Source organism: Doryrhamphus excisus, chromosome 7 (genome assembly GCF_030265055.1).
Source record: "Doryrhamphus excisus isolate RoL2022-K1 chromosome 7, RoL_Dexc_1.0, whole genome shotgun sequence".
Lineage (NCBI taxonomy): Eukaryota > Metazoa > Chordata > Actinopteri > Syngnathiformes > Syngnathidae > Doryrhamphus > Doryrhamphus excisus.
Window position 1 is genome coordinate 16336723 of NC_080472.1, and position 23326 is coordinate 16360048.

General features: G+C 41.7%; 1 protein-coding gene across 8 annotated transcripts in view; it reads right to left on the bottom strand.

The window, feature by feature from the left end:
• alg12 (ALG12 alpha-1,6-mannosyltransferase) overlaps positions 1-22862 on the bottom strand; it is a 30469-nt gene extending 7607 nt beyond the window's left edge. Inside the window, exons 1-3 of one of the 8 annotated variants that reach the window (XM_058078436.1) lie at positions 22701-22861; positions 21823-21947; positions 16063-16130 (exon numbers count right to left, since the gene is read on the bottom strand). In XM_058078436.1, the coding sequence (XP_057934419.1) occupies positions 16063-16083 (21 nt within the window). In that variant the 5' untranslated portion in view covers positions 16084-16130; positions 21823-21947; positions 22701-22861. Of the gene's footprint in view, positions 1-351; positions 709-16062; positions 16131-21822 lie in introns of those variants that run through there. The other 7 variants (XM_058078435.1, XM_058078442.1, XM_058078441.1 and 4 more) reach the window with 7 other exon arrangements.
• Positions 22863-23326: the final 464 nt, after the last annotated feature.

Here is a 23326-nt window from a genome sequence, read left to right on the forward strand (position 1 = left end):
TAAGGACTAACTGCAAAAGCACTAGTCAAAGATCCTCTACATAAAAGGAGGACACGCTCCCACTTTTTTAGGACCTATTACAAAAATGCTAGTCAAAAGATAGACAAGAGCGCTCAGCTATTTTTAAGGATTGACTGCAACAACACTGGTCAAAGATCTTCTATGTTACAGGAGCGCACTGCTGTATTAAAGTATCTACAGCAAAAAAAAAAGTCAAAGATTCTCTCCATTACAGGAGCACACTGCTGTTTTTACGGCATTACAGCAAAAAAAGGCAGTTAACAATCCTCCACTGCTGTTTTTAAGGATCTGCTAATTTTTGGATATCGTTCTCCTAAGTTTGGAACTCACCTTGTGGGCGGGATTTGGCCCGCGGGCCACCAGTCATATATTGTGAACTCAGTGGCCTCTTCATCAGGTACACATCTACACTGCACACTGCATGCCATGTTTTTCCTTGATAAGATCACCAAAATATTAGAAAGCCCCTTCATGATGATGCGGCGCTGTTCCACACCAAACATACGCACGGTGTGTCATTACAGTGTGCAGGTGTACCTAATAAAGCGTCCAGTGAGTTCAGATCAAAGCGTGTTTTTCTAACCCTTGCTTCCCCTTTGCGGTAGGACGTCCTGTACAATGATGTCAGCTGTTTTGACTTGACAGGCCCTCCAAGGTGCAGGAGCAGCCAGTTGAAACCTGCCCGTGAACACATGTAATCCTAAACCCCTCCATTTCACGCCTATTTCACGTCCGACGCTATAAAGCTGCAGCGAGCACCTTGGACCCCCCCCCCACACACACACACCAATGCAAGTGGAGGAAGTTTACACATTCAGGCCTTGACCCATCATGATTGAATAAGGGGGTGACATAATCTCCTACGACTGCACAAGTCATCCATCCCTCGAAAACAGTCATAGCTCTTCTCTGATTGGCTAGTGTACTAGTGCTGATCACCATCTGCATTATGATGTCAGACTGAGCAACACAAACAAAAACAAACTCTCCACAGTCACCTGTCTCATCAGAGAGTATTTTTTTTTGTCCACGTGTTAGAAAAGGAAGCGGAAAGCCCACACTGGGCTTGAAGAAGGCGTCCTTACCATGAGTCAGCATACTGACTAACAATGCATGAGTCAGTGTTGGTTAAATTGGCTCATGTTCCGTACAGAAGTGACAGATGGAGGAAAATATTGGATATCCTGATACAGGAAGCTAGACAGACTTTTCAGCACCTTAGAGGTTTTTTTTTCCAACCATGATGATGCAGCGTGAAATAACTGGATGACTTTCTAATGGGAACATTAGAACATACAACATTCTTATAGCTTCAGAGACAGTATAGTATTGGAAACATATTTTTAGGTTATTGTTTTATAATATTTTTTCAATAAAATTTTTATTAAATATATTTAATAATGATATAATATTTTATAATAATATTTTTTTCAATTTGTATGTTACAGCTGGGATAGGCTCCAGCACCCCCCACAACCCTCGTGAGGAAAAGCAGTAGAAAATGAATGAATTTGTATGTTCAATTATTTATTGCACTTTTTCCATCCATCCATTTTCTATACCATTTATTCTCATTAGGGCCGCGGGGGTATGCTGGAGCCTATCCCAGCTGACTTTTTTAGGAATGAGGGAGGAAACCAGAGTACCCGGGGAAAACCCACACACGCACGGGTGGAGAACATGCAAACCCCACACAGAGATTATTGTACTATTTAAATTATATTATGTAATAAATGTTTTAAAATTGGGGCTGCACAGTGGGGGAGTGGTTAGCGTGCAGGCCACACAGCTAGGAGACCCGCGTTCGATTCCACCATTTGATTCGGTCATCTCTGTGTAGAGTTTGCATGTTCTCCCCGTGGATGCGTGGGTTTTCTCCGGGTACTCCGGTTTCCTCCCACATTCCAAAAACATGCTAGGTTAATTGGCGACTCCAAATTGTCCATAGGTATGAATGTGAGTGTGAATGGTTGTTGTGCCCTGTGATTGGCTGATCACAGACTCATGGACTGTCTCGGCCGAAGACAGCTGGGATAGGCTCCAGCACCCTCCACGCGACCCTCGTGAGGATAAGCGGTAGAAAATGAATGAATGAATAAATGAATGAATAATATTATGCACCATCATGTTATTTATTTTGATGGTTACTACTATGATTTAAGACGTGATACTATAGTGACCATCATTGTCAATCACGGTTGTATTCACTGTATAGTGATGCCATTGTTTGCCTAGTAATAGCCACTGGAATCTAAATCAGAACAATATGTTTCGGCCACATGCATTAACATACAGTAACTTTAAGGGACTTTTTCTTTGAGACTTTATGGTGGTTTCATCTGCAGCACACATGCTTTACTTCCTACAAGATTCAGTAGGGGTGAGGATGAGGACACCAACGGGGTTACTGAGGAAACCCAGAAGCATGCAGGGTAACAGAGTGCACTGTTAGCCCTGTAAGCTCCATTCACAAACTTTTTTTTTTAAACAAGCGCCAAACCGGAACCCTTTGCTCTCTTCTCCCTGGCATCAAAAGTGATTCTCCGTCTTACAGCTTCTGTTTCCCATGGCTGCCCTTAAACAACAATCCTCTTTGTTCCATTGTAAGGCGGTGGGAGAGAGATAATCATAGAGCTGAGGTGCATGGACGCTAAACTATAAGCCAGATGTGTGCTTTTTGTTCAGCTTTCATTGCCTATGATGTTGGGTGCTCCTTCAATTGACTGCCCTGTGATGCGGTCCGCTCTATGGTTGGGCCAGCAAAACCGACGAGGGTGTTGCAGTTGGCAACCCCTTTGTCATGATCATTACTGCCGCCCACAGGGCTGGAGTAGAACAACAGCATCCCTGACATTAAGTCCACGAGTTGCTTAGTAGTGTGACCTACAAACCTATTTTGGGAGAGAGGGGGGGAGGGGGGGCTCCGCAGGTCGATTCTCCTCTCATTCAGTGTGGAAGTGGTTATTTTTGGGTGGCTTCTTTGTCCTTCTCTGTTTTAAACGCTGTTTTAAAAGTTTTTTTCTCTTGTGTTCCTACAGTGATACCATGGCCTGCACAATGTGATGTAAACAAAGAATAATAGGAGTGTAAAAGTGACTAATAATGTTAAAACTCCTATTTCGAAAGTCATAAACAGAATTTCTGTACTCTAACTACGGAAATTCCAATTAACCGCAATAAACGAGTGTAGTAGCTGTAACAAAATAAACACATCAAAACACATCAAAACAGCATATTTTGTAGTTTTGTTTTCAGAATGACCAGTTTGGACTATCACCCCTTGCTGCTGTGAAGTACTTCCGTCAGAGGAGCAGCAGGAAGTATGTGCAAGTAAGTGCATGTTTCAGAGAATTGAAAATAGCCCTGGAAATTAAGACAGTAACATGCTTGTTGGCGTTATAGCAGATGAATGGGTTGCAAATAACAAGTGTGCATATAAGTATGACTCTCCGTGTTGTATTTTGTGGTTTTGTTGTTGTTATTGTTTGCTTAATATAGCTTTAAATTGGCCCCTGGAAGATCTGGCAACGCTTGCCTGGGTCATCATCTTTGCCCAGCAGAGAAGCATCACTGACATTTTTTTTTTTTTTTTTGTCGTTCAGTGGGTGTGTTCGGCTGCGGCATAATAAGGGAGAACATGAGACTGTTATGATGATACTCGAAAAACCACATGGCCCCAAAGGGAGCAAAAAAGCGGCCTGTCAAAGCAACAAACACCACACATCAATTCCACTTTTGTTCTATTATATTGGTCTGGATGTGAAACAGGCCTGAGTGTTTTCTACGTGGCTAATTTCCTGACTGTTATCAGTTCATAGAGCTTTGTTTTTCCTGGACGGAAACTCTAGAAAAGCAGCTTAATCCCGGGCCGACCACCACACTAGAATGACAACAGTTACGCAACCGGCTAGGCCACTTTCGGTCAGCTCCATGCCAAATTCCTCCATTTGTTTTATTTTTTTTTTGGGGGGGGGGGTCTTTGGAGAATTACTAAAGCTATTGTTGGACCAGAACACAAGTATTCTGTCTATTTTTCAACTAGATCTGACTCAATGGAAATCAAAGACTCAATAGGTGTGAGGTAATGCAAATCAAAAGTCTGGTTGGTCGGGTTTCTTTTCGGCACTCGAACCGTACAAATTTTTCAACCAAAGCAAGAATCCTATATTTCTATGTAAATCAGTTACTCGAGATTTTGAAAGTAGCAAAAGTCAAATGGCAGATCGGTGTTTCCATTTACCACAAGTCAACGGTCAACACTGTTGGTGTTTTGCTTCAGTGCTTTACTTGCCCCAATTTTTATTTTTTTATTTTTTATTTTTCCTTCTTTATTTCGAACATCATCTAAAGCACAACAAACCAAACATAAATCAACACAAATAAATATACCTATGTACATATAAACGTGCACATGTTCGAAAGGGAATGGAAATAAGTCAAGACTTATCTAGTCCCACCCCCCTAACCACCCAGATTCCAACCTCATCCCAACAAAACAGATATTATTCCTTGTCTACAAGAATGCCCCACATCCAACCACCCTCACCCAGCTTGAGGCACCCAACTGCGTGCCAAGAGCAACCAGTTCATTACTAGTCATTGTATTGTACATAGTACAAAAGAAAAAAAAGAATGATACCAATTTTCAACCAAATGTACAGGATTGGGGCGGCACGGCAGTCTAGTGGTTAGCGCACAGAACTCACAGCTAGGAGACCAGGGTTCAATTCCACCCTCGGCCATCTCTGTGTGGAGTTTGCATGTTCTCCCCGTGCATGCGTGGGTTTTCTCCGGGTACTCCGGTTTCCTCCCACATTCCAAAAACATGCTAGGTTAATTGGCGACTCCAAATTGTCCATAGGTATGAATGTGAGTGTGAATGGTTGTTTGTCTATATGTGATTGGCTGGCGACCAGTCCAGGGTGTACCCCGCCTCTCGCCCGAAGACAGCTGGGATAGGCTCCAGCACCCCCGCGACCCTCGTGAGGAAAAGCGGTAGAAAATGAATGAATGAATGTACAGGATTGTTGTTCTGTCTGTAAAGTACGATTGATATATTCTTGTTAGATGTGACCAAGGAAATCAGAGGTAAATTAGTAAATTAAACGTTTCTGTACAGAGTTCTACCCATTCAAATGTTAAAAGAATCGCTCTGACTCGGTTTGTTTGAGTTAAGTTCAGGAAGTTCATTTGTCTCTCCAGTCGTTGTCATTTTTAACCAATGTTCTCTATACTTGAACCCTATTGAGATGTCACTGGTTAGGTTCGAGGTAACGGACTTCAATGGTCTTAAACTTAGACGACTCTCCCCTTTTCTAATTTTCAACCAATTTTCCCAAAGCTTTCCAGTAGTATTGTTCTATCTATCGAGTAAGAGAAAAAAAACCTGAACCTGATACAAGGCCGCATTTTGTGTGTTGGTGGGGAGTTTACATTCAGACACAGTGAGGGATGCTGGGTCAGCTAAGCCTTACCCACATCACCTCTCTGTCCGCTCAGCACTTTTGGACATACTGTATATCTGCCATGTTGGGCTGCCTGGGCCAATGACATGCCAATCATTCCACACTGGAGCCTTGAATGCATTCATGCATGCTTTTTTTTTGCACCATTTATCATGTAGCGTACATTCACTGGACGTAATAGCTCTATGAAAATGGATGCCTTTACAAATATGTCAAAACTCATATTGCATATTATGGTCTATAACGGGCTGCAGTGACACATCCAACCAAGTGGTGACCTTCAGGTGTCGATGCTTCAGTGGCGTGCACAAATAGTGACTTTCAAAGGTTGGACACGGCTACATATAGACGGACGGGACTCATCCAGTAGAGTTTGTTTCCCCTGGCGGCCGAACTCATCTTTTGATTTACTGTTCTGAGTCGGTGCATGTGTGAGCTGCTTCGCCTCAGGACCCCAATCTTGAGTTTACAGCAGAAGCAGTAAAAGACATCGATCCTCTCTGTAGTTACATAAAGAACACTGTGACTTCCCATTATGGTTTCCTCTGGAAGGAACAGGGCCTCCAGTGGTGATCTCGCACTCAGATAAAAGCATGTTTGTTTTATTAGCATGCACACATTCATTGACTGATCCACTTTGTCAAGGTGCTTTCTGATGAATGTACCTTAAGGTGCTTACTTATTTCAACAAAGCATTTTATGATTATCAACCCATCTGCACAGAATTCCGAAGGCTTGCCTGCAAAGTTCAATGCATTCCACTGAGGTTAGTTCAGGTAAAACTGATGTGTATATGTTTCTATTTGGCACTCTAGCATTGCAATTTTTTAATATATTTTAAATACCGTATTTTTTGGACTATAAGTCGCTCCGGAGTACAAGTCGCACAAGGCCAAAAATGTAAGGACCTCAAACAATGCACAACGATGAGCCAATTCAAGAAACAATACAAGCAGTTGATGTTTGCTAAATACAAGGATGAAGAGTCTTGAACCAGTCATGATGTGCTATATATATCACTATTTTGACACTTACTATGGTACCCATTATGTCATTGTATGGTCATATCACCTCGTACTTCGGTACGAGGTGCATTATTAAAAAAAAAAAAAAAACCTTAAACTGTATTATGGAAAGCAGGAAGTGAACAAATGTAACAGTTACTGATTGTAAAAGTACCAGATGGAGGGGTAGGATTTAATAAGCTTTGCTTCTTCCTACTCCTTTTGGACATGTGGAACTGTGAACTGATTATTTGATGCATTCAATTGTAATCTGATGCATGTTCAAATGAAATTAAACCATTACCATCACCATTAATTTGGTAGAAAAAAAAACATACATAAGTTGCACTGAAGTATAAGTCGCATTTTTTCGGGTAATTTATTTTATGATCAAAAGGCAAATTCTAACAATAAAAAAATAGAGAACATGCTGAATAGGTGTAAGATATGCAAACACAATGGTTATTCAGCTACACAGAAAATAAACATGAACAGAAAAGGTGTCCAGCGTTTATGTAACATAAACACTTTTTTTATTTATAAGTCGCGGGAAGAGCCAACCTATGAAAAAAAGTTCGACTTATCGTCCGGAAAATATGGTAATCTTTTCAAGTGTGCTGTTCAATGGTAAAAGCAAGAACCCGAATTATATTTTCTGAGATAGATCATTATGTTCAAGATAATGGAAGCCAGAGGTATGTCTCTATTTGGTGCAAAACCCGTCAGAATGTTTAACTGATCGTATCCATGCTTCCCAAGGTTGCTGTTTAATGTGAAAGCAACGACCTTATGGATTTATTAGTTACATCCAACCTGATATATTAGAGGCAGCTAAAGCTAAAGGTCACATTGGTGGTTATGTTTCTATTCAGCGTTCTACCCGACCTACTTAAAAAAAAAAATTCCCTGCACTTTCCACAATCTGCATTTAAGAGAAATGCAACAACTTTGAGTATGATCCATCGACAGAGCTGGCTGAAGGTAAAGGTCAAATCGGTGGGTACATATTTCTCTTTGGCGCTGTACCTGTCACCGTTTTTAACAAATTATCACCACACTTTGCAAGATTTGCATTTAACAGGGATCCATCCACAGATGTGGAGGTCAAAATTTTAGGTATTTCTCTTCGCCACTCGACCCGTCACATGTTTTAACTAGCTCTAAGATTGCTGTTCACCATAAAAGCAACAATCCTCTTCATTTTTAGCACAATGCAACTAGCTAAAGTCAGATTGGTGTGTAAATGTTTCTATTCGGCCTTCTAGCCGCACCGCTTTCATCAGTATTATTTTTCTACATGCTAGTAGAAAGTAGACGTTCTTGTTCTGTGCTCCAATATTCAATCAACCTCGCTTAAAGCCTTCGGGTTTTCTCTCCTGCTTCCAAAGTGAAGAAGAAAAGTGTCCTCTGCTCATTCCTATCACTTCAAATGTAAATGAAGCGTGTGACCAAATGACTGCACAGCTTGATCTGGCAGGTTTACATAACATTGGAGCAGAGACGAGTTCCCGTGGCCAAGCGACAGCGCGGTTCCGGCTTGGCCTGGGTCCTGGTTCTGGAGCTCTTTAGCAAATAGCTGTGAATGGTGCCGCATCACGACAAACGGAGTGGAAGTGCCTCACATGGCATTGGAGAACTGAAGGCAAGCGAGGAGCCCACGCACCAGCCTGCTTGCTGGGCCTGCACACACACACACACACACACACACACACACACACACACACACACTAATACACACACTCACTGAATTACATTCACAAGGATGCTTAAGTGTCACTCTATTCAAACCATCCGGTGACTATATTCAACACGGCAATGTATTTATAAGTTGCATCCAAGCTTGCTGCAAAAGCGTATGAGCTTGATGCATACACACACACACACACCAACTCACTTGACTTTTTCCATCTTTCCTTCGCCTACACACACTCACACACGTTTGTACGGGCCAAAAGAGAGTATTCCCAGATGGATACTGGCAGAGTGGGAATTATGTAACAATTTCAGTCTCCAAACTTGAGCTCCGCATGGATGCACGTTTGTCATCTTCCAGGCATTTTTTAGCTACTACATACTCCGACTTGGCTCATCGTGTACAGCTAAAAACCAAAATAATAGGATTGTTCATCCAGAATGCTTCTATGTAGAGTGAAGACCTCGCTAATAATCCCAGTCGGACCAAATTGAACACTTTTCATAGAGCATAAGACTGAATGTTGTTGGCAGTACGATCACATGACTTCTCCCAACCAATCGATGCATAAAACAATAATTTTTCCAATGCTAGCAGTTGAATACAGGTTTCATTAAATATAATCACAGTGGAACCTCAGTTAGCGTCCACTTAGCGTCCACTTAGCGTCCAATTAGCGTCCAATTAGCATACAATACGGTGCACGTCTTGTCATGTTATAAGTACGCTGTGTGAGCCCAACTGTGTCCTTGATGTATTTTTATCACAAAACCTTCTTAGCTTCTAACAAAGACGCTATGATGTTGTCTATGATGTTGAATCTCAAAACTGCTATCACAAAGCACATTTCTGCATAAAGCAATTCTAAATGAAATTTAAAGGTTTCTTTTACATTCATTGAACACGTGATTCTCAAGTGTGAGTGTTCCCAAAGACACAAAACACGGCACCAACCACTTATTTCTTGAAATCAGTACCATTCAATAGTGTTTGTCACCTTCTTTATCAAAATACTGGCACTTGAAACTACTTTTGACTACATTTGTTGTTATTAGGGTGAATTGAACTCATTGAACTCAACAAGACTCAACAAGATAGAAAAGTGGTGCATGTGGTGTCTCGCTGCCACAGTGTGTCTTTGGGAACAGTCACATCAAGAATAACATCTTCAGTGAAGGTAAATCATTTATCCTTTTCATCCATTCTTTACATGCATTTGGAATTTGTTGGTGTCATTTTACAACAAGGTACACAAAAATACAGTTTCTGAGGAACTAAGGAACAGCAATTTGTCAGTCATACAGCCTCTTTGTGTCGGTGGGTGGAGGCGGGGCTGCTCGCATACACACAGAGTGCAGAAGAGTAGAAATTACTGTAAATTGGTAGACTGCAATATATTATCATATATTTTTTCATTGGACTATGAAATGTAAAATGAATGTTGGACTCTTGTGTCGTCGTGGAGACCCAATCTTGTGTATCGTCTCATCATGTTAACTGAGGGTCCCATGACACCCCTGTTGTAAATACGTTATACAAATATATCCAGATTATTATTAGTGGTTGTATTAGTATTTCATTCATTCATTCATTTTCTACCGCTTATCCTCACAAGAGTCGCGGGGGGTGCTGGAGCCTATCCCAGCTGTCTTCAGGCAATAGGCACACCCTGAACTGGTGGCCAGCCAATCACAGGGCACATATAGACAAACAACCATTCACACTCACATTCATACCTATGGACAATTTGGAGTCGCCAATTAACCTAGCATGTTTTTGGAATGTGGGAGGAAACCGGAGTACCCGGAGAAAACCCACGCATGCACGGGGAGAACATGCAAACTCCACACAGAGATGGCCGAGGGTGGAATTGAACTCTGGTCTCCTAGCTGTGAGGCCTCCATGCTAAACACTTGTCCACCATGCAGCCTATTAGCATTTCATTTTAAATTAAAACATTGAAAATATTGTAAAAACATGTAAAAGTACAATAATTTTTCATACTCGCCGTTTCATACGTGCTCTACCGAAATGTAACATGTAAGGTTTGAGGCTGACAGTTTCATTGTGATATTGACAATATTAAAGATACACTAACCCTGATAAAAGGCTATTGAGTGTTCAAGAGGGAGGGGGGGGTTACAGCCTAGCAACGATCTGCCCTGAAATAGGTTGCAAAAACAGCAGATGGAGAGCAGTTCTGCATCTCCGCAACTGACTTCACTTGCAAAAGCTGATCTCTGTATTGGTTCAGCGAGTTGCATTTGAACTTTCACCCCGTCAAGGAGGTGGTTGCACAACTTTAAAAAAAAAAAAAGAGTAGTTGGACCGTTAATCCTGTACATGACGCCTCATCTCCCGCCAAGTCGGAAAACTCCTTACCCTCTGAGCCCCCCGCAGAATGCTACCATTTATTGACAAGCTGGGGGGAAGGAAAAGCGGTTGGAGGTTGCAGGGCAGGAGGGTAACTGGGAGCAGATGTAACTTTGACCACACACACACACACAGTGCTCACATAGAGTCTAATCCTTGCGTCTCAATGGCGTCCTTCCCCTTAAAACCCATGCTCCCCTAAATTCCTGCCATCACCACCACACATTCCCAGGCCCTCTCCTTGCGCCCCCGCTTCTCATGCTCAGGGTTTAAACAACGGGCCTCAGTGTGGCCCACTGGCGTCACCTTGCTCCTCTACTGGACACTGGCTGGTCTGTTTAGGTGAAGCGGAACCACCCGGACGAGGAGATACCATTAAAGTTCTTGTTTTTGCACCTTTTTTGTTTTGTAACACATTTGCACACACCTGTCGTCAAGTGGAACAATGCGTGTGTTGTGGAGTTTTTTTTTTTTTTTTTTGCAAAATCCCCCACCTGGTCACATCACACGGAAAGGAACACAATAGCCTTGTTGTGTTGGCACCATTGCTCCAGAGGGAAACGCAGGGATTGTGCTGTCACCACCATCACCTCCACCCTCTTAACTCACGCCTCCAGGTGTTTTGTGGTGAAAAAAAACATGCAAATTATATCCAAATCTGCACCAAAACGCCCTACCCCTACACGGGTTTTTGCGGAAATTATTTTTTTGTGTAACAACCCCAACATCTAACAATTAATTACCAATCGAGAGGACCTTTGCAAACAATACATCCTTCAACAGATGGGCAACTGTCTTTACTTATGTTGCTAACAGTTGTAAAAGACAAGTGAGACTCAGTTAAAAATAGTCTGTCGCCTTTTTCGCAGGCACGTGTCAATCTGTAGTCCCGAGCGTCTGGAAATGAGGGTGAGCGGGGCCCCAAAAATGCAGAGGAGTGATGCTGCTTCATCTTGTGATGCCACCATGCCGCCATGTTCCAATCCCCCGATGAAAGAGGCCGCATGTTGCTGATGCTCATAGGTTCTTTCAGCCAAGCCACAAAGCCCTGCCCAGGAGCCCATAACAATGGACGCCAACGTGATTAACCAAACAAATGCCACTGGTGGCACAAAAACACGTCTGTCAATGCACATGAGCATTCCCGGCATGCCTCCCTGTTTACGTGATCCAGAGGGTTCAAAGGGGTTCACGCATTTGTGCGTGTGACTGAGGGCAAACGTGTTGGATGGACGCTGCCAACCAGCGACCTGAGTGAACTCTGCAATGGAATGGCTGTGCAAACTGGAAATGAGGAATCTACATGAGGGCCCCCATTGCCAAAATTGCCTTTTGTTTTTGAGAGGCACTCGTTTACAGGAAGTCATCATGGAGCTGCGAGTGAAAGGATATTACAACATATTTCACCCTTCTAAAGAATAGGGGGGAGAGGCTTCCTTTAATTGAAAATGTAAAATCATCACTAACCTTCTGAATATGGGTGATAATAATCCCAATAATTTAATTCGACTTCAAGTTAATATTGAGAGTATATTCTGAACCTCTTTTTCCAGTGCCTAGTCATTATGAGATGACTGAATCAAAGTTAATACTTCACTATACACCTCATATTAAATTCCTGTGAACTGCACTTCCCTATTCATCCTAACAAAGATGATATCAAGAAATGGACATTGTGGCTATATATTACTATACAGGATTTGCATGTTTCCAACATTTCTTATCAAGAAGCGATTCTCTGCTTTTCATATTTTGCAATGATGAGGGACCTATTTAAATTCTCTCAACTTGCACCTTGCATAATGAAAGCACAGATGGGTAAGGGAGGGGGGGGGGTTATGTTTTGCCAAGTCAACATATTTTTGCATCATTTCAAAACAGTGCAAGCATTGAGCGCTGCATCGTAAACTTGACCCAATAAATGCTTTGTCACAGCAGGCTGTCTCGGAAAGTAAATATGGAAAAGAACCGTGTCTGTCCTCACGAGGGAAACATGTGACGTACTCCAGTGACGCTGAGGTGGGGGGGGTGGTGGTGCAAGAAGATATTATTGTCATGCAGGGGCAAGTGAATGACACAGTGACACACACTCCCATTTTGTCCTGGAAACAAAATGCAGCAAATAGGAGTAGAAGGAGGGACAGCATGGCAGTCATTAGCCCTTTTTCCAGGTCTTGAATAATTAAGCGCCACTGAGCAGTCCACTGAGCAGATCTCTGAAAGTCTATTTTTAGCCATCAGGAGCTGGTCATGACTCATTAAAACATACGACAGACAAACATGCGTAAAATCCCTGGCAGGGAGGATATCGTGTTTTCCCGCGTTCTCCATTTGCATGCAACACAAACACTCAGTCACATGATGCCCGCAACCAAAACGAGTCCAACATCAAATACAAGAGCCCTGTCATAAATCTGACGATGGCTCCTTCTCTGCGGCATTCCAGTGACGTCCGTGCAGGCTGAAAATGGATTCACTTTGTTCCTCGCTAAGCCTCAGCAAAGCAATAAATGTCTCACTTTTATGCCCTGGAACTACAAGGGCTAGCTAACGCACCAAACGAACAACCCATAAAAGCTGATGACACTGGAGCTGGAAAGAAGAGACGTGATGCTTAAAGCTGCACTATGTAACAGTGTGACCCGGCAAGTAAACTTCACAGATTTGACAACGGCTCCTAAAAAGGAGACAAGCCACTCTGGTGTTGCCACGGCAACCCTGGTTCATTCTGCTGAAAAGGGTACCAAAAGCATGACATAGCATGTACAAATTACAAACTCATCAAATGGACAGGATGATGAGTACAGAAAAGTGATCCAGGATTTCGCCAAATGGTGAGACGTATGCTACCTTCACCTCAACACCACCAAGACCAGGGAAATGGTGGTGGACCGTGGTGGACTTTAGAGCCTGTTCTCACTAAAGGTCACCGTTTGAGTTGTCATTTTCTAACCAATTTGCATATCTTCTTCTGTTTACAAAGGATGACCTGGAAGAAAATATCATTCATTCATTCATTCATTTTCTACCGCTTTTTCCTCACGAGGGTCGCGGGGGGTGCTGGAGCCTATCCCAGCTGTCTTCGGGCGTAAGGCGGGGTACACCCTGGACTGGTGGCCAGCCAATCACAGGGCACACATAGACAAACAACCATTCACACTCACATTCATACCTATGGACAATTTGGAGTCGCCAATTAACCTAGCATGTTTTTGGAATGTGGGAGGAAACCGGAGTACCCGGAGAAAACCCACGCATGCACGGGGAGAACATGCAAACTCCACACAGAGATGGCCGAGGGTGGAATTGAACCCTGGTCTCCTAGCTGTGAGGTCTGTGCGCTAACCCCTAGACCACCGTGCCGCACAGAAAATATCATATCATCATAATTTTTTTTTTTATAAATGCTTTAGCGGGCAATATGATGTCCGATAAACGATAATTTATGAACTTTTACACATTCAAAAAGACGATTCTAAAGTTACTGTTTAGAGAACAGTGTGTTACCTGAACGTACTACTGTAGTACATTACACTTCTGTTCATTCGGATTTAAATTCACGATTTCAAAGCCAAACATTAAAGCGTAACAATCTCCATCTTGCAGACGAGCAACTAATACAGCCAGAGACGATATTGTTTAGCCCCAAGCCTCTGGTGACTGCCACTTGTGCTCTGGCCTACCACTGAACCCCCCCATCACCAAAAGCCTGCTGGGTAAAACCTCCTCAGCAGCTATATATAATGTATATATAGAGTACAAATCTGTGTAATAAACTTTTCACCCCTTTATGTCCTCTGTTCTCTAGTAATCAGTATCAAAATGGGTTAATTTGTTAAGGATTGGACCAGATTGATTAGTCATGCCTGGATCCTAACTGTTCATCTTTCCATGTCTTTTGGAAGGATTTTACTGTTGAGCAAGGTTCATTAAAAGGCATGTTTGATGTTTGGTCAAACACAGCTACATTTTCCTTGCCACTTTCTCATGCACTCCAAATCATTATTGAAGCAAAAAAAACATCTACTCCTGCACAGAAATTATTAGATGGATTATTGTTGTACTTATTATATTTCATTCATTCATTCATTTTCTACTGCTTTTCCTCACGAGGATTGCAGGGGGTGCTGGAGCATATCCCAGCTGTCTTCGGGCGAGAGGTGGGGTACACCCTGGACTGGTGGCCAGCCAATCACAGGGCACATATAGACAAACAACCATCCACACTCACATTCATACCTATGGACAATTTGGAGTTGCCAATTAACCTAGCATGTTTTTGGAATGTGAGAGGAAACCGGAGTATCCGGAGAAAACCCACGCATGCACGGGGAGAACATGCAAACTCCACACAGAGATGGCCGAGGGTGGAATTGAACCCTGGTCGCCTAGCTGTGAGGTCTGCGCGCTAACCACTCGACCGCCGTGCCGCCCTATTTTTTAATTATTGATTGTTTAAATTTAATTTGTGTGATGTAATGTATTCAATTTAATTATTTAAGATTTGTTATCCACCCTCGGCCATCTCGGCCACCAAAATGAATGAATGAATGAAGATTTATTATAATTATATATTATATAATATATATTATATATATAATATATATATATATATAATATATTATATAATAAATTATATATTATAATACAAGAATATGTATTTGTTCATATTGAACAAATACATAGTAAATAAATAAATACAAATATAAAATAAATACGCCCAGTCCAGGGTGTACCCCGCCTCTCGCCCAAAGACAGCTGGGATAGGCTCCAGCACCCCCCGCGACCCTCGTGAGGAAAAAGCGGTAGAAAATGAATGAATGAATGAATAAAATAAATACTCGCACACAGAGCAATGAACAACTTCCTGTCTCTTTTCTGCTCTGTGTAGGCACCGCTCACATGATGAGGTGTTCAAGCACACTACATTACTCTTTTTTTAGACACCGGTACATCTTCTGGAACCTAGACTGTACACTAAATCTTTCAGACATTATTGTGTTGATATTGTTTTCCCCACAAAATATGTGCACAACTGCAAGTCCTTGTGATGACATATTCCACAAAGATGGCCGCCATGCTAGCCTAAATTCGTATATATATATATATATTACCTCGAGATCAAAATGGGTGCTCATGTGCTCAAGGATTGCTGCAGATTGATTAGTTATGCCTAATGGGCTCGTCTTTACAAGTCATTTTAGATTATTTCTACGCTGACAATTTTATAGCAACAGCTTGAGGAAGGTAAGTGTGGAAGAACCTGAACTTTGACCTCACGTGTGTGCTTCTGAAGAGGACAGAAATTCCAACAGGAACATTTCCCCAATACTTTTGTCCACATGGTGCATAGACACACACACACACACACACACACACACACACCATTTGCCTCTCCATGATGTCATCCGTATGTTTAGTGACAGCTGGCTATTGTTAACCATAAATGATGTCACAAACCACTTCAGTATTACCCAACAGAAAAAAAAAAAAACCATGACCTTACCAAGATGGCCACCCATATCATCTTGAAGGTCACAATGACGGCAATCCCAGTGCTGCCTTATCCCATATCTGCCAACACAAATTGACAAGCTTAAGCACATTGTTTATGCACAATGGAAAAGCCCCCACATGGACGTGACATGCGACAACAGTCGGGCTACTTGATACCTGTAACCTTCTACGTCCAGCGTCACCGCTGATAATCTGGTGAGATGCAAACATACAGTGCATATGCATTTCGGCACGACCGACCTCTCCATGCAGATATGGGCGGCGAACACGCGAAGCCAAGCGTGCTTTGCTAATCAGGGAGCGCTGCCTGTGTTGCCGTGATGCTGAACTCAAGGCAGTGGAGCAGAAATAATCTCAGCTTCTCGCTGCTCACTGAGTGCATTCTTTTAAGCTACTGAGCTAATGGCTTCCTCCTCTCCCTTATAAACCAAAAAAAAGTGTCCTGGCAGAAGCAGTAGCAGCAAGCAGCATGGCTTGTTGAGTAACAAAGTCCTTTTCAGGACCTTTGCCATCCACCTGAGCGCTTTGCCACCCACGCTTGGATCGCTTCCACCAGTTTTCCGGTGGTGTTTTATCCTCTTGTTTGGCAGGGAAAGGAAGAAGGCTGTTTGCTACAAAGTGATAACAACACTTGCGTGACCTGTAGGCTGTTTTTCCTTTTTCTCCATGTACCTGAATACACTGGTATTAAAAAAAAAAAGCTTGCAAGCGCTGGGCAATCAATAACGTAGAACGACAACTACTACAATAAGATTGGCACTTGTGCTTTTCACCAGCTTATTCTGCTGTTCCCATTGAGTTATGTTTGTTTTTTGGATGTCATATCCAAAGAGTGGGATGATATTCTACTCAGCCAGGAGTTGCCATTTGATATGATAATAATAATATGAGAGGCATTGTAAAAACGAATAAACATCAATATACGACCATTTTATTTCATGTTTAGATACCTTAAAAAAAGCTATGTTAGTCTGTATTTAGATCTACATTCAAATTTAATGGATTCTCTTTGGCCGGTGCCCCCACCCCTCCAGGAAAGTTTGGTAGAAATTGGTTAATTTGCCCTGCGTAAAGCCGCACGCTTTCACCCATTTATTCATTTTCTACCACGGGGGTGCTGGAGCCTATCCCAGCTGTCTTCGGGCGAGAGGACTGGTCGCCAGCCAATCACAGGGCACATATAGACAAACAACCATTCACACTCACATTCATACCTATGGACAATTTGGAGTCGCCAATTAACCTAGCATGTTTTTGGAATGTGGGAGGAAACCGGAGTACCCGGAGAAAACCCACGCATGCACGGGGCAAACTCCACACAGAGATCGCCGAGGATGGGATTGAACTCGGGTCTCCTAGCTGTGAGGTCTGCGAGCTAACCACACGACCGCCGTGCTGCCCGCTTCCACCCAAACTGCAGTAAAAGCATGACCCCATTAGTAGCGGCAATGCTGTTCTTAAATTATATTGACTAACCAAACGCAGCTCTTTATTGGCTGTGCTGGTGTATAAATGTACGCTCCACTGCGGCGCTATCATGATTACTCAACTCCCATCTTTATTACGTGCCATACAAAGCGCTGCAGAACAGAGCATAAAGTAGGCCGAGAGCGGCGGCGGCGACCCTTCTCACACAACCATATTTGCACTTGTGTACGTGTGTGCGTGCGTGTGACCTAGTTCTGTTCGGCCCGCATCTGAGTTCCCCGCTGCAGGTTATTCTGCGCTGGGCTGCACTAAACTCGCTTCCTCCGATAAAACTAAAGCAGTCACTTAAGCATGTCGGCTTGCTGCGGAATGCCGGGCTTTAGCACAAGGAGTTGTTGCTCAGATGCAGGAGAGACTCAATGAGTACAAATGTACTGTATGTTCCACATCATGTAATTACTGGATGTTCATGTGTGTGTTTTGGGAGGGAAGGAGCGCTGGGAGCCTTTTGGGAACAATGGCAGCTTATTATTGTTGCTTGTTTCCGCTTTTCTCGGAACAGACTGTCCTAGTTGTAACATAATCACCGTGACAACTGCAGCCATCGCTGTGGATACACATGCACAGGTAAACAACGGAGCAGGGAGGGGGACAAGCAGGTAGACACAATGAGCGTCGGTCACTTTCAAATATGAATTAAAATGCATTAAGTTAATGACGCATTGTTTGAACAGGAGGCGCATCGTGAAACAGAAAGACAATGGATTGCATTGATGGGTCAGGTATTACACTGATCCACCCGGGGGGTGCCAAACATTCTCACATGTCTTCCAATGAATTGAAAAGTGTCCCACAAAAGACTGAAACTGCGACTGTGTGACAGGATCAGAGTGTTCCAGGTTTTTATTGTTTTGTTTGTTTTTAATAAGAGAAGCGGAGATATTGCTGAGTCACACATTCAACGTTGAGTTTAATTGCACTCCGAGGCCTTGTGTTTGAGCATCTGGCCCGTCAGACGCTTTTCAGTGTACATTAAGCAACAGAACCGGCAAAACCGAAAGCAGATTCGACAAAAAAAAAACAACTAAATCTGCCACAAAGAACACAATGTAAGGAACCACGGGAACTAAATACGCAAGGCCTAACAACATTACAAGAGACAGCTGGGAGTTTATCGGTAATATTTTGGTATTGTGACGACCATTCCATGCTACACTTGCCTATGCATTCATTTATTTGTGGCGGCCTGCCCTTACCCATAGACACATTATGTCTATGGGCCTGTCTAATAATGGGACTGTCTGTGTACCACACCACACACACACCTGGTCTGCCAGGGAATAAGAAGATGTAGCAAGAGGTATCAGTGTTTCCAAACTATATTTAGCAAGTAATCCCATCACTCTAGATACTCCTTTTCAAGTAAAATGACAAGCGACAAGTGAGATATCTCCTGGGATTTTACTGGTTTCAAGTAGGGTCACCAAATTTTGACTCGCGGAAACCAGGACACTTTATTTCAATCCATGTTAAGTATGCCTCCTCTGTATGGATTAAAAAATGTTATGCTGTATTTCAAAGGTGGGACAAAGTCAGTGCTCTGCAAGTCTCGAGTCTTTAATCCCAAGCGAAGACATGCAAGTACAAGTCAGGTCTCAAGTCAAGACAAACCAGGTCGATTCAAGTCCAAAGTCATAATCATGGTCTTGAGTCCTTACAAGCCATAAGCACTATTTAGTCTCTAGTGTGAAATATATTTTCTTGCTGGAAAAAAAGTCATGATACTGATCACATTAGTTGAATACTTTTAATGGGGACACATTTAACGTGACTTTAACGTAAAGTCTTTAAGTCATCTAAATTGTCCAAGACGTGTGACTCAAGTTCACATTTCTGCAAAAATCCTATCTAGAACTCAAGAAACAGAAACCTGAGGTGAGTTTTGGGATGTGACCAATATTCAACTCTAAAAAACTGAATTTAACTCTTTAAATCTGAACTCTGAATTTAATTCTATTAATTGTTGACTTTTTCATTTAAAACACATGTAAATATACACTACTAAAATGACATTAATATCCTCGTAACATTAGGAGTTCTTGTAAACTTGCAATGTGATTTCTAGTTTTTCATATTATGACTACATTTCTCTTTATGACTTTTTCCTTTTAATAGTTTTACTTAATTATTATAAAATTACTGTTGATTTTTTAAAGCAGCCTAAAAGTGCTGCTTTAGTGACAAAATACAGCACGGTGTAATACACACAATGTCATTTTTTATTAAAATTATTTCTATTTCTTATCGTTTAATAAGATTCATTAAGATTTCATGCTAAAAATGTACCAAAAATACATTAGTTTTAATTTATTCTAATTTATTGTAATTATATATAATGATTTGGTCCTTTTTAATATTTAATCTGAATTTAATTATATTAATTGTTGACTTTCTCATTTAAAACATATTTAAATATACACTACTAAAGTGACATTAATATCCTCGTAACATTAGGAGTTCTTGTAAACTTGCAATGTGATTTCTAGTTTTTCATATTATGACTACATTTCTCTTTATGACTTTTTCCTCTTAATAGTTTTACTCAATTATTATACAATTACTGTTTATTTTTTATGGATTTTTTTTCTGGACACACCTGGTCTAAATCTAAAGCCTGTAGCAGTTTGGAGCATTCTTAGAAAGTACAGTATAGTCATTCCCATGGTGAAGGCGTGGCAACAGCCCATTTTAGGGGCGTCACCATACCACATTGGGAGAGTACTCCCATACATTCCTGGTAGCTTCCATCAGCTTGAGGTGGGCGTAGCATACCAGTGGCAAACCTTCGCCCTTTAATCATGGTCATCCAGGAGGCGCGCCATCGTTTATTATTATGTTAGATTCGCTTGAGTAAACTGTCTGACGAGCACATCGGGAACTCTGGGTAGCAGACTTAAGGAAACAACCAATGAAGATGTTGCTTAATTTTTTAGTTCAGTGGAATCTGAAAGGATTGTAAAAACAAAGACTGACTGACAGGGACCGTCAGCGCTTTCAACCATGACGGCAATCAATTGTTCATCCTTTTCACCTGTTTGTTGCCAAGTCACGGGTGGATGGGCTCTATCCCAGCATGCATTGGGCCAAGAAGGAGACACCGCAGCATGGTGCTCTTCAGAGGCATTCGTCATTAACAACATGTGACCTTGTCTGTAAGACAGAAACCTGAGACAGTCCGAGGAATGAACCCAGGAACCATCCGAGTGTTGTTTGGGTTCTTCATGGACCAATGCTTCGCCACTCCACCAAGTTTCCTACACATAGATTCAGTAGATGTTTAAATATGTCCAAACAGAGCCTAAAAGTGCTGCTTTAGTGACAAAATACAGCATAATGTAATACACACAATGCCATTTTTTTATTTAAATTACTTGTATTTCTTATCATTTAATAAGATTCATTAAGATCTCATGCTAAAAATATACCCAAAATAGATTAGTTTTCATTTATTCTAATTTATTGTAATTATATATCTTTTTAATATTTCAAATTATATAATATTTTATATTTTATTAATATTTAATCTTAATTTAATTATATTAATTGTTGACTTTTTCATCTAAAACATGTATTGTTTGAAATATAACATATATGATTTAAATATATGCAGGTTTTCTACTATTACAGCACATTTTTGTGTGTAGTTTGATTAAATCCTCTTGCTAAAAATTTTGCCAAAATACTGTATATGAGGTTTTCATTAATTCTCATTTATTCTTTTTAATGTAAAATGTGTATTGATTTTTTATGATACACGATGATTTGCTGAAATATGTTAGTTTTCCTCTAGGAAAGTGCATTTCTGTGTTTCTCTTGTGTTGTGACATCTTATGCAAAGATGATGCTGTAAAACTAAACCGTGTAAAATGTGTCATAAATGTTATGCGGGTAAGGGAATGTTTTTCTTTGCAAACACAGTTTCACATCTCAAATGAGATATGTTATTGTTGTCAGTATAAGTATTGCCCGAAATAGAGTAGCATTTCATCACCAAGCTGTCATCATGCTGGATGACCGCAGGGCATCTTTTGTTGGAGATTTGAAACTTCCTGCACACAGTCCCTCCTTTCTTTGTTTTCACACACGTACGCATAATATAATCATCTGTTCTCACTCTTGTGTCATTAATTGTGGTGGTAATCCCCTAGCTGTTCTTCTTGGTTTCATCTCAAGGATCTGTTTGTGCCCGAGTGTGTGTCCTCGACAACTTTTTGTCTGTGTGTGTGTGTGTGTGTGTGTGTCACTGGAAGCCAGCACTTACCCTTCATGTTTACAGCGTCCATACACAGTGTCCTGTGAGCAGCAGAAAAAAGGCTTCCTTCATGGTGTGGCAACCAGGTACTCCTCTCCTGGATAATGAACCAGTGGAAAGTCCCAGTGGAGAGTCTTGCAACCTCCCCAAGGGTAGAGACATGTACACAACACAGGGACGAGGTTTAAACCACAGCACATAGCCCTTAAAGAAGCATCTCAGTTCATTATGAGTCTTCTGTTAAATAATCTGGTCACAAACTGAGGTGGAATACCCAGTAGGGACAACGTTTTGTGGTCAAAAACATGTCAAGGTCAAGTGACAAGTTGGTTGTAACACAGGGCCAAGGTTCATTACAAGACAAGCTGCGAGCCGAAAATGGCCCTCAGGCTGCACTTTGGACACCCCTGCTTTGTTGGTCCTTTGTAGGATTAACGTATCTATATGCGGGATACAGTGGGACCAAATAATTCAACAACAGCTTCGCGGACGCAGGAAGTGTTGGTGACAATGCATACCCATGCAGGAATAATGGGTGTTGCGCGTATTATTGTCGTGCACTCCCATGTAAGCAGTAAATTGCACAGACCATTTCAGCAGAAGGCAGGAAAGCTAAGGAAGTGCAGTCTGGAAGATCTAGAAAGTTTTCTGTGTAGGTCGCCTTGTGTTTACATACATATATATGTACGCAACAAGGCTAACTTTTGCACTCTTTCTACCTTTTCCTGTGGTCAGAATGATGAGGCTATGTCCTCCAGTTGTAAAGGTCATTAATTCAAGGAATTACAGTCCTATATTCTAGCATATAAAAGGGTACAATATACATACACTGTAATGTAATGTAACGAATATGGCTAACTATTGGATGCTATGATAGCTGTATTTACCGTTTTCTGTGGTCGAGATGGTGCTATAGGCTGTAAAAGTTGAAGTTAATGAGCAAAACCTAGATCAATGAGAAGAGAAGACCAAAGAGTCAAGGGTCAAAATAAACAGTTATTTCATGGCAGTTATACTGCCTCGTGTGGTGGGAGACAGAAGTAGCTAGTTCATATTAGCTATACTGCCTCGTGTGGTGGGAGGCGGAAGTAGCTAGTTCAAATTAGCTATACTGCCTCATGTGGTGGGAGGCGGAAATAGCTACACTACATTAGCATACTGCCTCGTGTGGTGGGAGGCGGAAATAGCTACTTCATATTAGCATACTGCCTCGTGTGGTGGGAAACGGAAGTAGCTAGTTCATATTAGCTATACTGCCTGGTGTGCCGGGAGACGAAAGTAGCGAGTTCATATTGCTTATACTGCCTCGTGTGGTAGAAGAAGGAAGTGCAACAATAAATTATGGCTGAAGCTCTAAAAATATAGGAGCATTGTCATATTTGATTGCTTTTTTTTTACCTTAACGTTGCAAATAGATAACAATGAGCATATAAATAGAACTTCTTGATGCGGATGAGTCGACAACAACCAAATGTGCCAATGCAAAGCCATGCATTGTAGTGGCAGCATGTCC